The sequence below is a fragment of the Carassius auratus genome, chromosome 43 (genome assembly GCF_003368295.1).
Source record: "Carassius auratus strain Wakin chromosome 43, ASM336829v1, whole genome shotgun sequence".
Lineage (NCBI taxonomy): Eukaryota > Metazoa > Chordata > Actinopteri > Cypriniformes > Cyprinidae > Carassius > Carassius auratus.
The window spans coordinates 12,391,169-12,406,282 of record NC_039285.1 but is presented as its reverse complement, the minus strand read 5'-3'; the positions used below and the strand labels follow the sequence as shown (position 1 = coordinate 12,406,282).

Genomic DNA, 15,114 nt, shown 5'->3' with positions numbered 1-15,114 from the left:
TCAGCCAGCTCCTCCCAACTCAAGTAAGGGAATAATGTCTGCGTGTGTGATTCTAGTGCCATTCCTGCCACGATTCAGGAGTCAGATTAAGTTGGCTTAAGTGTCCAAATACCTTTTGGGGAGATTGTTTCTTAATACAAACGGTTATATGAAATGCAATGATGGTGTGCAAATACTGCACAATTCAGGTAAAAAATTGCAGTGGATGAATGATAGCATGCTACTCAAACAGTAAAAGAGTTTCTAGAAGGTCTTTGAAAATAATTACAAATGCAAAGGCCAATTATCAACTATTTTCTAAAGTGAAATATTTAGTTTTAAAATGAAAATACAAATATTAGTTAACAACAATAATAATAATGCTTACAAATATAAAAATTAAGAATATTTAGTGAGAACATATTTTTTACATTTTTATTATAATGATAATTATTAATATTAGGTTAGAATTTAAAGGTCAAAGGTAACCATGCATTACTGTAACTGTGCTGACGCATGTGAAATCATTCTGGTTTACTGTAATACCTAACTTGTTTTCTCTCTCAGATTTGGTGTTGTTTGTTATTTTATCTCAGTAAAAAATCCCAGTTTCCTGTTTAAAGGGAGGCATTTCCCGGCTTTACACTCCCTCAGGAGAGGCCGATCCATCATGTGTTCCTCCCCTGAGGCAGGACGTACGTGCTGAGTAAAATACTCTCAATTCTGACAAATCAAGAATGAGAGACATGTTTTCTGAGGACTGCAGAATTAGGATATTTTTGTGACCCTTCAGAGTTGTACACAGAATAGTTTATTTTGGACCATTGAATCTCATGACTGATTCGTATCCCTGCGTCTTTGTTTGGATCAGGGATCTTGTGATGTATTGAATCAACAGCAATAGAACTGTGTCTCTATTCTCTGCTGTTCTTGTTAGAGGCTGGCTTGTGTGTTCAATAGGGCATAATTGAACAGTGGAGGTTTAGACGGTAGGTTTGAATTGAAAGCTAACTTGATTTGTATTAATTACAATTATGTTTATAGAGCACTTTAAAAAGTCTGCAAAGTTATATATACTATAAGTCCAAAGAAAGATTGGGTTTATTCAGACGTAGTTCTACATTTGTCCAAAACTATTACAAATTACATAAATGGAAGTTTGGGGATTATGTACTGACCAAAATATATATATATATATATATATATATATATATATATATATATATATATATATATATATATATATATAAACAAATGAAAAATAAACATTATTATGCATTTTATGCAAAACATGTTATGGTTATATAAATAACAATTCATATTAAATGTATTTATTTAAAGCAAAACATTTTTTCATGATCATAAATAACAGATTTGGTAAGCAACTGGAAACCACATCTTAATTTCCCTCTCTATCCCTGTTCTCTATGTTATGCATCAGTACGCATGAATCACAGCCATTAATCTCCTGAACTTTTGTTTTAAATTGCATGAATTAGCTTTTCTTACTTCTAGGAAACGTTTTAGTTTCTCAACTTCTTTCTAAAGTACATCTGGTATGAGTTATATAATTTAAGAGCATTCATAAACTGCCGTTGAGTTTGGCTGATGTGTGCCCAGCGTGTCTATTGCTTGGCAGCATTAGCAGGAACTCTAGTGTGAACAGCTCTGTCATTACACCAGCACATGTAGGTCAGGCCAGCGCGTATTTATTTAAAGATCTGATATGTTCAGCACCATTCCAGTCTACTGTCCCCTCCTCTGGACACACATAGCATCACTAGGGAACAGCTGCCTCTCTCACTCACAAACACACACACACACACACACACAAATATACACACAGATATTAATCCATCTATTTTCTAAATTGACTGTCCTAACGAGGGGGTGCTGGATTCTCTCCCAGCGTTTTGGGTTGAAGACAGGGAATGGATAGCACTGGATACATGTCCAGTCCATCCAAGAACAGGGTTATAAATATATAAAAAAATAACATAGAAAGATATGCATATAAAAATATGATTTTTGCATCATTTTTCAGTTCTTTTATTTATTTACTTTTTATCTAAATTCTATTTTTCAAACAGTGTCAAGTGTTTTTATTTTATAAAAGTGACTGTAAGGCCACGTGTCCACCAAAGTATTAAAGCCAATTGAAAATGGCAGGAGTTCTTTTTAATACGGCCAGCTGTGGACACCTGAGCCCGCTTTGGAGGTGCGGCGTTTAATTAGAGACATAGTTAATGAAATATTCCTCCAAGCAGTATTTTTTATATTAACATTACTGCAGTCAAGACATATCATCTGGTACAGAGGTGGATACTCAGAGATCAGCCATCTTTATAGGCTCGCACCACCTTGTCACGCTGCTACCGTTTTTTTAAAACATGGTGCTCTCTTTGACAACAATTGAAAAAATATGCTAACCTCAGACAGCTTATATTCAATACATAATAAATACAAAATCCTGTTAAAAGATGCGTAGTCTAATGCAAGTTTTACGCATTTTATTGTATTGCAGTCTATTTGATGATGTGTGGTGCTCAGTTAGACAAAAAGGTCAGGAAACACAGTAGTACACAGCTGGCACAGCACGATTAAAGAGCACCTGCTAGTGTTGTGTGTGCCTTTGTAATAGGTTATTCAGTGTGGGTGTCTGAGCCCATTAGAAATCACCTGCTCGCTGGTCTACAGACTTCTTAATGTTGGTTACGCACTCTTACAACAGAATCAGATACCAGACACCACTGCCGAATGAGGAATGAGAAGCATGCAGAGAGAGGACACAGTTTGCAGGCTTACTAACCTGATGGCAACTTGATCTATGGTGGGACAGGATTTTTTGTTAGTCTCATAGATAACAGCACAGTTGATATAGTGAGGTAGGTTTATACAATAGGCAAAGCTGGAGGCACAGTAATTTAATTTAATGAGTTTTAAAAGTTTCATAAGGATAGCAGAAGCAGAAGCATTATTTTCCTTTAAAAAAAAATCAGCTTATCATAACCATGCAGCAACACATTTGATGTAGTAAGTGTTGCATAAAATGCCTCTTAATAACTTTGAACTTGATTGTATTGAATTAACACTTGTGTATTTTCAGAAAGCTGTACTTACAAATAATATAAGATTAATTAACAAATTACTTAGAGATGTACATTTAAGTGTACTTAAAGAGATACACATGACTTAACACACTTAAGTACACGTTAAAAAGTGCAATTTTTAACAATGTCAAATAAAAAGGACACTTATTTTAATGTGTTGATAAACATACCAAAGCATGGGTAAAGTACTGGATTATACATTTATCTGTAGTGTGTTATTCGATATTCCATTTAAAGTGAATAAATGCTTGGCAGTTCATTTGGCAGTACACTTTAACCATATTTCAAAGACAACAGAAGTAAAGAAGGTGTACTTAAGTGCTGCTTAAGTGGGTCAAAAGTTCAATTATTTGCATCTAATATATTTTAACATTTAAACAACACATTTAATTTAATTGTAAATAACATACAATTACTTTGAGTGTTTGAAACACTCTTAAGTATATTCTTTTAAAATATTTAATTTTAATAATAAGTATTTAAACAATATGCTAAGTGTACTTATTTTTACGTAGTGTACCTGGTCTAAATAGGACTAAATGTGCTAATCTAGACTGATGACTCCTGACATTGTAAACCTTCTCTAATTTCAGAGTCTGACAGAGAGAACAGTCATGGGAATCCACAAGCCAGAGATTCACCTGTATGTTGGCACTGTCAAACCATTAAAACTTTAAAGCCAATAAAAGATGGCTGTTTTAATTTTAATTTTATTTTTTATCTCATGTCTGCCTTGTTTACATCTTTACAAATAGGTAAACAACAAAAGACGCTCTCCCCCCTCAGACACGCCTCCTTTTGGCGCTCATCTGAGTACACACCACAGCATCTCTACTGATGAACAGGACAGCCCAGAGCGAATTGTGAGGACTATTGGAATTGTGAGCCCAGCCATGTGGAAATGTGAATCTCAAACTTCTTTCAATCTTGCTTCTAAATTTGTTTCCAAGGTTCAAAAGGAGAAACTCCATGCAGAACTAAAACAGGTTTTGAGTCTGAAAAGAAGCCAGTTTAGAGACACCCAATCCACCCACACAGACATGGAGGAACCCCTCAAGACAGACAGTAAGAATGAGGTAAGAATAAAACATCCCATAATATGAACTACTCTAAAGATAAAATAGATTTAAAAGCACCTTTGTGGAATACAGTATGAACATCATTTGAACTTCCTTGTATACAACTCAAAGCTTAATTAGTGTTATGTAGGTATGTATATACAGTACAGACCAAAAGTTTGTACACACCTTCTCATTTAAAGAGTTTTCTTTATTTTCATGACTATAAAAATTGTAGATTCACACTGAAGGCATCAAAACTATGAATTAACACATGTGGAATTATATATGGAATTATATACATAACAAAAAAGTGTATTGTAGGTTCTTCAAAGTAGCCACCTTTTGCTTTGATTACTGCTTTGCACACTCTTTGCTTTCTCTTGATGAGCTTCAAGAGGTAGTCACCTGAAATGGTCTTCAACAGTCTTGAAGGAGTTCCCCGAGAGATGCTTAGCACTTGTTGGCCCTTTTGCCTTCTGTCTGGGGTCCAGCTGACCCCTAAACCATCTCGATTGGGTTCAGGTCCGGTGACTGTGGAGGTCAGGTCATCTGGAGGAGCACCCCATCACTCTCCTTCTTGCTCAAATAGCTCTTGATGCCTTCAGTGTGACTCTACAATTTTCATAGTCAAGAAAATAAAGAAAACTCTTTGAATGAGAAGGTGTGTCCAAACTTTTGGTCTGTACTGTTTATATATATATATATATATATATATATATATATATATACTCAAGTACTGACAATCAAACATATCTTACTGCTATCCTACTGCTACTACTGTATTACCAACTGATCTAATTGTCATTTACTTGTTTACCTTTCCATTGCCATGCAATGTGCTTAAACTTACAATAAAGTTGATTTTGTACATTTTATGAGCAGATGGAGAAGAAAACCCATTTGTCAGAGCTTGTGGAAGTGGTTGTTGAAACACAGGCTGAGGTTGGAGCTAGTGGGTACAGTGTTGTGGGTGGAGGGGAGCAAGGCATCTTCATCAAAGAGGTTTTGAAAGACTCCCCAGCAGCAAAGCACCTCAGTCTACAGAAAGGTACCAAGGGACTGTATTTTACTTTAAACAGTGCAGTGTCAAATACTTTAAAGACTTGAGCTACTGTTCTTGAGGAAACAAGCAGGAGAAGCAACTTTAACCTTTAACCTAACTTTAACCTGCCTATAATCATTAAAGGACAAAATTTCCCTGTTGAGTACTGGTTGATTGATTTTGTTTCTAGGTGTACTAAGAATACAAAGACAATTCATAGTTATAAATCATTTCTGATGATATGTTATTGCAGGAGATCAACTTCTAAGTGCCAGGGTGTATTTTGATAACGTGAAATATGAGGACGCATTAAAAATTCTTCAGTGTGCAGAACCCTACAAAGTGTCCTTCTTTTTGAAGAGGACTGTGCCAGGAAGTGAAGTCAGCATACATCCAAGTGCACAAAATCTTGAGCCCAGAGGACCTAAGGTCAAGATGCAAAAAATGGTACATTCTGAAATATTGCTATAAAATATAATAACTTTTTTAACATCCACAGTATTTTCTTGTTTTTTAAGAAAGGTACTTACAAAAGTAGAAACTAGAAGGAATGATAACCTTTCTCTTGCAGAGCGTCAAAAGCGTGAAACCGTTCAAAACCAAGAAAATGAGAGGAGGAAGATTTGGATTGAAAAGACTGAAAGAGAACAAAAAAACAAGAGCACGGGAAGAGATGGATGTTGAGGGCTACCTGGTAGATCGGACCTCAGTTCTGTTGATGTTGAGTTTGTATTCCCAAAGTTCAAGATGAGGAAAGGTGGGAATGCCACTGCAGATGGATCAGGAAATCTGGAAAGAGTTATCACTAAGAAGAAGAGGAAGATCAGATTTCCAAAGATGAAGGCCATGGATGCAACTGTGGGTGAAGGGAATATCAACGTAGATGTTTCAACACATGAGGCCTCTAGAGCAAAGCTGAAGGACAAGACGAAAGGTCCAAAATTTGGAATGAATTTCCCTAAAATTAAAAAGTCAAAGATAGATGTACAATCTTCAAATGACAATTTTGAGGTGAAAGCACTAGAAGGAAAATTTAAGCCTCCATTAGCAGAGCGTGATTTCAACATGCCTCAGAGCAAAGCTGAAACTAATGTTCCTAATCTTGAGGTTAGTTTTAAAGGTAAAGGAGAGGGTACTGAGATAAAAATGCTGAAGATAAATCCGGATGTCTCGGATACAATGGGGACTGTTCCAAAGTTTAAGCTGCCAAAGGCAAGACTTTCTTGTCATTCAGATGAAATTGATGGAGAGACAAGGAAAGAAACTGATACATCTGAAAATAAACTTAAAATGCTCAAGATTGACATCAAAGCACCAACTATGGATTTAGACTTAGATCTCCCAAAGTCTAAGGGCACGGCTGAATTCAAAGATGGTGAAGTTCCTGATTGCAATGTAAAAGGAACAAAAATCAACATAGCCAAGCCTGACACATCATTACCAGTGCTAAACCTTCATGCAAAACAAAAATTTGGAGATGCCATTGATGGATCCATGGTCAAAGAGCAAAAGATTTCTCTCCCCAAACCTGACATTGCAGTGCCCAAGATAAAAATGTCAGATCTTCCTACATTAGACGTGTCATTACCAAAGATGACTGAAAAAAACATTGATATTGAGGGACATGCAAGTACTGGGGTAAAATATGAAATGACAAAATTAAACATCTCTCTTCCAAAAGTAACATCCCCTGAGGCTGAAGTCATAGTTGAAGTACCTGGAGCAAAAGGTGGAACATTTCACAAGCCAAATATCAGCATTTCGTTACCAAAAGGTAAAGGTGAAGCAAAGGTGGATGGTCATTCTGAGAAAGGACCAAATGTGAAAATGCCACAAATAGACATTTCCCTCCCCGAAATGAAATTACCACAAGGTAAAATTGATATAGAAGGGCCTGAGGTTGACATTTCCTTGCCAAAAGAAATGCTAGAGGTAGGTGCAGATGATAAGGGCCACTTGGGAAAAGGGGAAAAGATTAAAATGCTTAAAGTAGATGTCTCACTACCTAATGTAAAATCACCTGAGCATGCCATTGCTGAGGGGCCTAATATAAAAGCAGGAAAACTGAGTATGCCATCAACTGAAATTTCACTTCCTAAAGGTAAAACTGAGGGAAATATTGAGATTGGAGACCCATCTGGGAAAGGAGGCCAATTTAAAAAGCCACATCTAGATGTCTCGATTGCAAAAATGAAATTATCCACAGGTGCAATCAATACTGAGGATCCAGAGGTCAAAGGTGGGAAATTCCAAATGCCACCCACTGATATATCATTACCAAAAGGAAAAATAGAGGTCAGTGTTGAGGTTGAGGGTCATTCTGGAAAAGCAAACATGCCCGAAATTGATCTAAATATGTCACTGCCAGAAAGTAAACTTGATTCTTTGAGTCCTGATAAAGGGAAGTTTAGCACCCCTGGAGCTGATATTTCATTACCAAAAGGAATAACAGATGAACAGATTAATCTTGAGGTTGAGAAGGGAGATAAGTGTCAGATTCCTGAATCTGATATAAGTCTACCTAAACTCAAATCAGGAGAAGTTGTTTTTGATGTTAAAAGATTCAATAGGAAGTTCCACATGCCAGCAACTGATATTTCCTTGCCACATAAAATAGACGAAAGAGATGTTAATGTGGAACCCTCTGGTAAATGTGGAAAGATTGAAATGCCAAAGGTTGATATCTCTCTGCCTGCAGTGAAAGCTTCTGGTATTGAGATTTCCTCGCCAAAAATGAAGTCACCACAAGGTGACATCAGTATTGAAGGGCCTGACAGCAACATGCCATCCGCTGATATATCATTTCCAAAAGTAACTGACACAGGTGATGTACATCTAGGAAGACATTCAGGAAAAATAGGAAAGCCTGATATTCCAAACCTGGATATTTCCTCACCAAAATCTAAATCAACCAAGGGGGAACTCAGTGTGGAAGGACCTGAATTCAAAGGTGGTGAGTTAAATATACATTCTTATAATATCTCCTCAGCAGAGGTTAAAACAGAGGGTGATATTTGTCTGGAGGGAAAAACCAAAAAGGGCACAAAATTTCACATGCCAAAATGGAACATCATTTTACCACAAATAAAATCAGCAGGGACTGAAATAAATAGTGAAGGACTTGAATTGAAGGGTGGGAAGATAGATATGCCAGATGTTGACATTTCTCTTCCACAAGGAAAAGTAAAGGGAGATGGTAAAGTTAATGACAGAAAGGGGGGCAAGTTTCATTTTCTTCAAATTGATTTGTCACTTCCAAAGATTAAAAAAAGATCTGTGGAAGTCAATGTAGAAGGACCTGATCTAAAAGGATGCAAAGTTCACACACCTTCCCTTGATATTTCTTTGCCTAAAAATAAAACTGAGAAGAACACTGATATAGAAGGCCATTGTGGAACAGGTATAACATTTGAAAAGAAAGATCTTTCACTGTCAAAAGTAAAAGCTACAGAAGGAGGAAATGGAGCTGAAGCTCCTCAGATCCAAGGAGGAAAGTTAGATATGCCATCAACTGAAATGTCCTTTCCAAAAGGGCAGGGGAAAGGAAACATTGATCTTGATTGCATAAAAACAAATTTGCCTAAATTTGTTATTAGCTCACCTACGATTAAATCTTCAGATGGAGAAATCAATATTGATATCAAGGATGGAAAGTTTCAAATGCCTTCTATTGATATCTCTCTGTCAGGAGGAGGAGCAGGAGGAGATGTAGATGTTGAAGGACATACAGGAAAAGGAGGAAAATTTGAAATGCCAACATTTGATGTTTCCTTGCCTAAATCAAAACCATCAGGAGGTGAAATCAACACTGAAGATCCCAAAACCAAGGGTGGAAAGATTCACATGCCCTCTATAGATACATCTCTGCCTGCAGGAGGCACAGGAGGAGATGTAGATGTTGAAGGACATGCAGTAAAAGGAAAGAAAATTGAGATTCCTACATTTCATGTTTCTTGGCCTAAATTAAAACTATCAGGAGGTGAAATCACCACTGAAGATCCCGATATTAAGGGTGGAAAGATTAACATGCCCTCTATTGATGTCTCTCTGCCTGCAGGAGTCGCAGTAGAAGATGTAGACATTGAAGGACATGCAGGAAAGGAAAGAAAACTTGAGATGCCTAAATTAGATGTTTCTTTGCCTAAATTAAAACCATCAGGATGTGAAATCAACACTGAAGGTCCTGATATCAAGGGTGGAAGGATTCACATGACCTCTATAGATACATCTAAGCCTGCAGGAGGCGCAGGAGCAGATGTAGATGTTGAAGGACATGCAGGAAAAGGAAAGAAAATCGAGATGCCTAAATGTCATGTTTCCTTGCCTAAATCAAAACCATCAGGAGGTGAAATCGACACTGAAGATCCCAAAATCAAGGGTGGAAAGATTAACATGCCCTCTATAGATACATCTCTGCCTGCAGGAGGCACAGGAGGAGATGTAGATGTTGAAGTACATGCAGCAAAAGTAAAGAAATTTGAGATGCCTAAATTTCATGTTTCTTGGCCTAAATCAAAACCATCAGGAGGAGAAATCAATACTGAAGATCCTGATATTAAGGGTGGAAAGATTAGCATGCCCTCTATTGATGTCTCTCTGCCTGCAGGAGGCAAAGGAGGGGATTTAGATGTTGAAGGACGTGCAGGAAAAGGAAAGAAATTTGAGATGCCTAAATTTCATGTTTCTTGGCCTAAATCAAAACCATCAGGATTTGAAATCAACACTGAAGGTCCTGATATCAAGGGTGGAAAGATTAACAAGCCCTCTGTAGATACATCTCTGCCTGCAGGAGTCGCAGGAGGAGATGTAGATGTTGAAGGACATGCAGGAAAAGTAGGAAAATTAGAAACACCAACATTTTACGTTTCTTTGCCTAAATTAAAACCATCAGGAGGGGAAATCACTGAAGGTCCCGAAATCAAGGGTGGAAAGATCCACATGACCTCTATAGATACATCTCTGACAGGAGAAGGAGCAGGAGGAGATACAGATGTTGAAGGGCATCCAGGAAAAGGAAGAACACTTAAAATGCCTAAATTGGATGTTTCCTTGGCTAAATTAAAACCATCAGGAGGTGAAATAAATGTTGAAGGTCCCGATATCAAGGGTGGAAAGATTCACATGCCCTCTATAGATACATCTCTGCCTGGAGCCAAAGAAGGAGAACTTGATCTGGGTGATGACACTAAAAATGGTTTAAGATTTCAGATTGCCACTGTCTCTGTCCCTAAAATGAAACTAACAGATCATGAACTAATAGTTGGGTCAGAAAAGAAATCCATAGATAGTTCAGTTCCTGAACTGACTCATGATTCTGATATAGCGACCAAAGCTACTGGTGTCAAAATTAGAGATCTAAATGTCCCTGAAGTAACTTTAGGTGGGAACATCAAGCTGCCAAGTGTGAAAATACCAACTGTTGACATATCTGATCCTAAAGTTGACCTGGACTTTACTCTTCCAAAGGGAAAGGGCAGTGACAGAGAAAACATTGAACTTCTTAAGGCGGAGGAGGGAAGGCCATCATCTGGGGCAGACGTCTCTATGAAAATGCCCAAAATATCACTTCCTAAATTTGGCAGAAAATTTAAAAGTGGAGACAAACTAGAACTAGACAGTCCTGACTTATCAATAGATTTGGACTTGGAAAGAACATCACCATCAGTGGAAACATCTAAGAGGGATACTGAAATAATTGGTACTGATGCTGAAATTAAGATAAAAGCAGGCGCTGGAGAAATTACAAAACCAGAAATCAGTAGAGTAGAGGGTCCTGATATGAAGGTCAAATCCAAGCTCAAATTTCCCAAATTCAAGACACCTACCCCTAAAGCAAAACTCAAAGATGCAGAAATGGATATGCCTGGATTCCTGGGAAACAAAGGAAAGGTCAGAATGCCAGAAGTTGAGATATCATTGCCAAAAGCAAATATTCCAGAATCTGAGGTATTGCTTCCTAAAACTGAGGTTGATGTATCTGAAGCAGATATCAGAGGTTATGAGGGCAGTTTAAAAATTCCTAAGATGCCAACAATTGACATATCAGATCCAAAAGTTGATTTGGATGTTTCCTTGCCTAGGTTAAAACTTAATGAACCAGTAGACTCTTCTGACTTACACATTAATAGTAGTAGGGGTACAGCAAATTTTCCCCATGTCAAGATACCTAAAGTAGACATTTCACTTCCTCATAGAAAAACAGGTGACACGGATAACCATGAGGTGGAGATTGGAAGGAAGGGTAAAATAAGAATCCCAGAAGGGAATATATCATTACCAGATGCAAAACATGACACATCTAATGCTGACACTGAAATCAAAGGTAAAATGCAAAAAATGTCTGTGCCCAGTCTTGATATATCATTGCCTCATGGAAAAACAATAAAAAATGATGGTCCTGATATAGAATTTGGAGTGAAAATGGCAGACATTACGGTGCCTAAGATAGATGTATTGCTACCTCACAGAAGCAAAGATGAAAGTCATGCACCTGATTTAGAACTAGAAGGTGGAAAATTAAAAATGCCAGCAACTGATATATCCCTTCCTAAAATAAAATCTAAAGACGTTGTTCCAGAACTTCAACCAGATTTAGGAAAAGGTAAAGTCATGATCCCTGGAATTAAACTACCAACAATAGATGACTCATTTCCTCATGGTAAAACAGAGGACACTGGTGATCTTGAACTGGGAATGTGTGGCAAAGAAGGGAAATGTAAGGTTCCTGACATCAAAATTCCAAAAGTAGATGTATCATCTCAAGGTCAACCAGAGAGTGCAGAGAAAACAGAGGTCAGAAGACAAGGCGGCAACTTTCAATTACCAACAATAACAATACCCAAAGTGGATATATCATTACCAAATGGCAAATCAGATGACCCTCAGGCTTCAGGGTCTGTGGAAGTAGAAGAAGGGCAATGTAAAATTCCTGGTATTAAGATACCACAGGTAGCCATATCATTACCAGAAACTAGAACGGGAGAGATTGATACCAAAGAGGGAGAATCTGGAGGAGGGCATGGAAAATTCACAGTGGCAATTGTTGAAATCCCAAACCTAGATACAAAAATTTCTAGTGATGCAAACATGTCAGATCCTTCCACTGATGCGCAGCTTAAGGTTTCACATAAAGAGGGTAAAATGTTGAGGATGCCTAATGTGGATCTAGAGCTGGATCTGGGCTTATCAAGAGAAGGAAAAAAGAATAAAAAGAAAAATGAACTTCCAGATCTGGAACCTGCCACACCGAAAGAAAAAATAAAAGGGCCAAAAGTTAAAGGTTCGAAATTTTATATTGGAATGCCAAAATTAAAAGTATCTAGATTAGAAACCAACATAAACAAGTCAGGAAAAACAGATACTAAATTTGTAAAAGGAGGAACTGATGCAAACTTTAAAGCTGATTTACAAGCCCCAAAGATTCCTGAACTTGACTTTGACATTGAGACTGCCCAAGCTGACACTAATAATTCTGAAGAAGATAAAAAGCAGACCGGTAAAGGCAAAATTCCAAAATTTGGGATACCTCTGCCTTCTTTAAGTTTACCAGAAGCCAACATCCGTTCATCTCAGGAAAAAGGTCACTCTGTAAACACAGACTCTGAGGCAGAGTGTGAAAGCCCACATGTGCCAAAAGTAAAAAAAGCTGTATTTGTTATGGTGAATCCACAAATGGAGAACACTGCTAGTATAGGTGGTGAAGCAAGTGCAGAAATTGCAGATGAGAAGCTCAAGCAGCCAAAGATCAAAATGAAGCCAAGTTTTGGCAAGTCTCGATCAAATGATAAGGAGAAAGCAATATATTATAAAGATGAGGTGGAAACTGAGGGAAAGTCAAAAACACAAAAGTTTAAATTGCCAAAAGTGACATTTTCGTCTGGGCAGAGAGGCTCACTTGATGTAACACCAAGTGGGTCTGATGATGGAACGAATCCAAGTCTAAATGGTGATAAAGATGAAAAATCAATGTTTGGAAAGCTTAAAATGCCTAAAGTGGAGTTTTTCTCACCATACTCAAAAGATGCAAGTGAGGAAGAGGAAATGGAAACCAGCCTGAAACTCAGGAAGGAGGCCTTGGGAGAAAGCAAAGAGAGCAAGGAGTCAAAAACAATATCAGGCACAATGTCGTTCCCAGGTCTCAGGAAGAAAACAGAGAAGGATGAGGAGGTGAGAAATATTAGTACTATAGTATCCTCGAAAGCAAGGACTGAAATGTTGGCAGAAAGGGAGGGATCAGAGTCTCCAGTACCCACAGTATCAGCTGAATTTGTCTCTGTAACGAAGAGTGAAGAAAGAGAGGAGACTACATGGTTCAAAGTACCCAAGGTCACCCTTAATCCCCATTCTACCGGCATCCATAATATCACACCAGAAAGCTCTCCAAAAGGAAGCAAGTCCTCTCTTCCTTGCTCTAGCGAGGAAGCCTCTGGAGGATTCTATGTGAAGATGCCAAGCGTTGAGTTTTTGACCCGTGAAATGCCCTCAGAGCCTTTGATTACTAAAACAGAGGGAACTCTTACTGTAGTGACTAAGACAACAAAGTATACAGAAACAAAAAGTACCAGTTCGAAACAGTAAGAATCTCAGTTACAGAACTGTGACATAAAATCGGTAGTGGCATAATAATTAGACCCAAATATTTGTATATGTGACAATTATTTCAGTCTTGCAGCTTTTATTCTATTTAAAGTAGGGAAAGCAAAAATATTTGATCCAGTTTTTGCAAGAAATACATAACTTATACATAATGAAAATGTAGAGAATATTATTTATTGTAGAACTTATTTTCATATTTTGTAGCTTTCCAACATTTTTAACTTAAACACAATATAGGCACAAATCTGTGTAACATAGATAGATGCAAAGATATTTAAAAACAGAATAGTTTTTTTGTGTGTGTTTTTTTTCTTCTTCTTTTTTGTGCTCACACTTTTCTTGTGCAGTCTTGAATGACATTTATGCTGTAGCAATTTTACAGCATTTTGGTAATATTGCTTTGCCTTTTCGATGCCTGGTTTGTCTCTGTAGTTTATGGTTGTTGTTATGGAATTGTGTGTATTTTAAATAACTATTAGAAGTACATGTACTATTTTACATATTTATATGCATGATCTGTACAGATAAGACACTAAAAAGAAAGCCTTTAATGTTAAGTATTTTTGTGATACATATTTTTGCCACTTTTAAGATAAATTTAAATAATATTAAGGTTTTTTTTTTTTGTTTGTTCATTTTATTTGAATTCTTCCGAGTGTGAAATTTTTTTCTTTTCATTTGTAAATTGTGTTAGTGATGGGATTAATCTAGATGCAAGCAATGCTGTTGTATATGTATCATATTTTAGGCAGGTTTAAGTACTGAACTGCATGTTTGTATGTGCTGCTTTTTTGAAACAGTAGTTTAGATGATGCTCCATCTCCATCTAATGCAAAAAAATAAGAACAGTCAAATAAAATATTAACATTCTAATTAGTGGTACCTAATTATTTCCTGATCTTTTTCACAGATTTCTCATCATTCTACTAATGTGTCAACACTAATACATGACAAGTAATGGTCCAATTCTGATACTGACATGGCAATAAAAACCTACAAACAACTGCAGGCAGCCTATACCAAGACTGAAATATACAGTAATATTAAACATGTCTAACAATGTTTCATTAATGATGAAACCTACATATAGATTAAACTACATAGCAAAAAAAAAAAAAAAATGCATGATTAAAGAAATAAAATAGTCTATTTGTTTTGTTTTATACACAAAATCTTCTGAAAATGTTCTTTTTAATATTCCATTGTGTATATAAAGTGATACTAGTTCGAAATAAAATAAGTGTGAGTAGTAAACAATGACCCTTTTCATTTTCTTTGTAAACTGTACAAAGGTTAAACTGAAGTCGTTTGCATATGCATCAAAGTG

General features: G+C 36.9%; 1 protein-coding gene across 1 annotated transcript; it reads left to right on the top strand.

The window, feature by feature from the left end:
• Window positions 1–3,265: 3,265 nt before the first annotated feature.
• On the top strand, window positions 3,266–14,545 carry LOC113061234 (neuroblast differentiation-associated protein AHNAK-like). Its single transcript, XM_026230271.1, is given in 8 exon segments — window positions 3,266–3,269; window positions 3,683–3,732; window positions 3,845–3,952; window positions 4,040–4,165; window positions 5,033–5,198; window positions 5,446–5,639; window positions 5,764–5,881; window positions 5,884–14,545. Coding segments are annotated over 8 exon segments (8,652 nt in total). The 3' UTR covers window positions 13,770–14,545.
• Window positions 14,546–15,114: the final 569 nt, after the last annotated feature.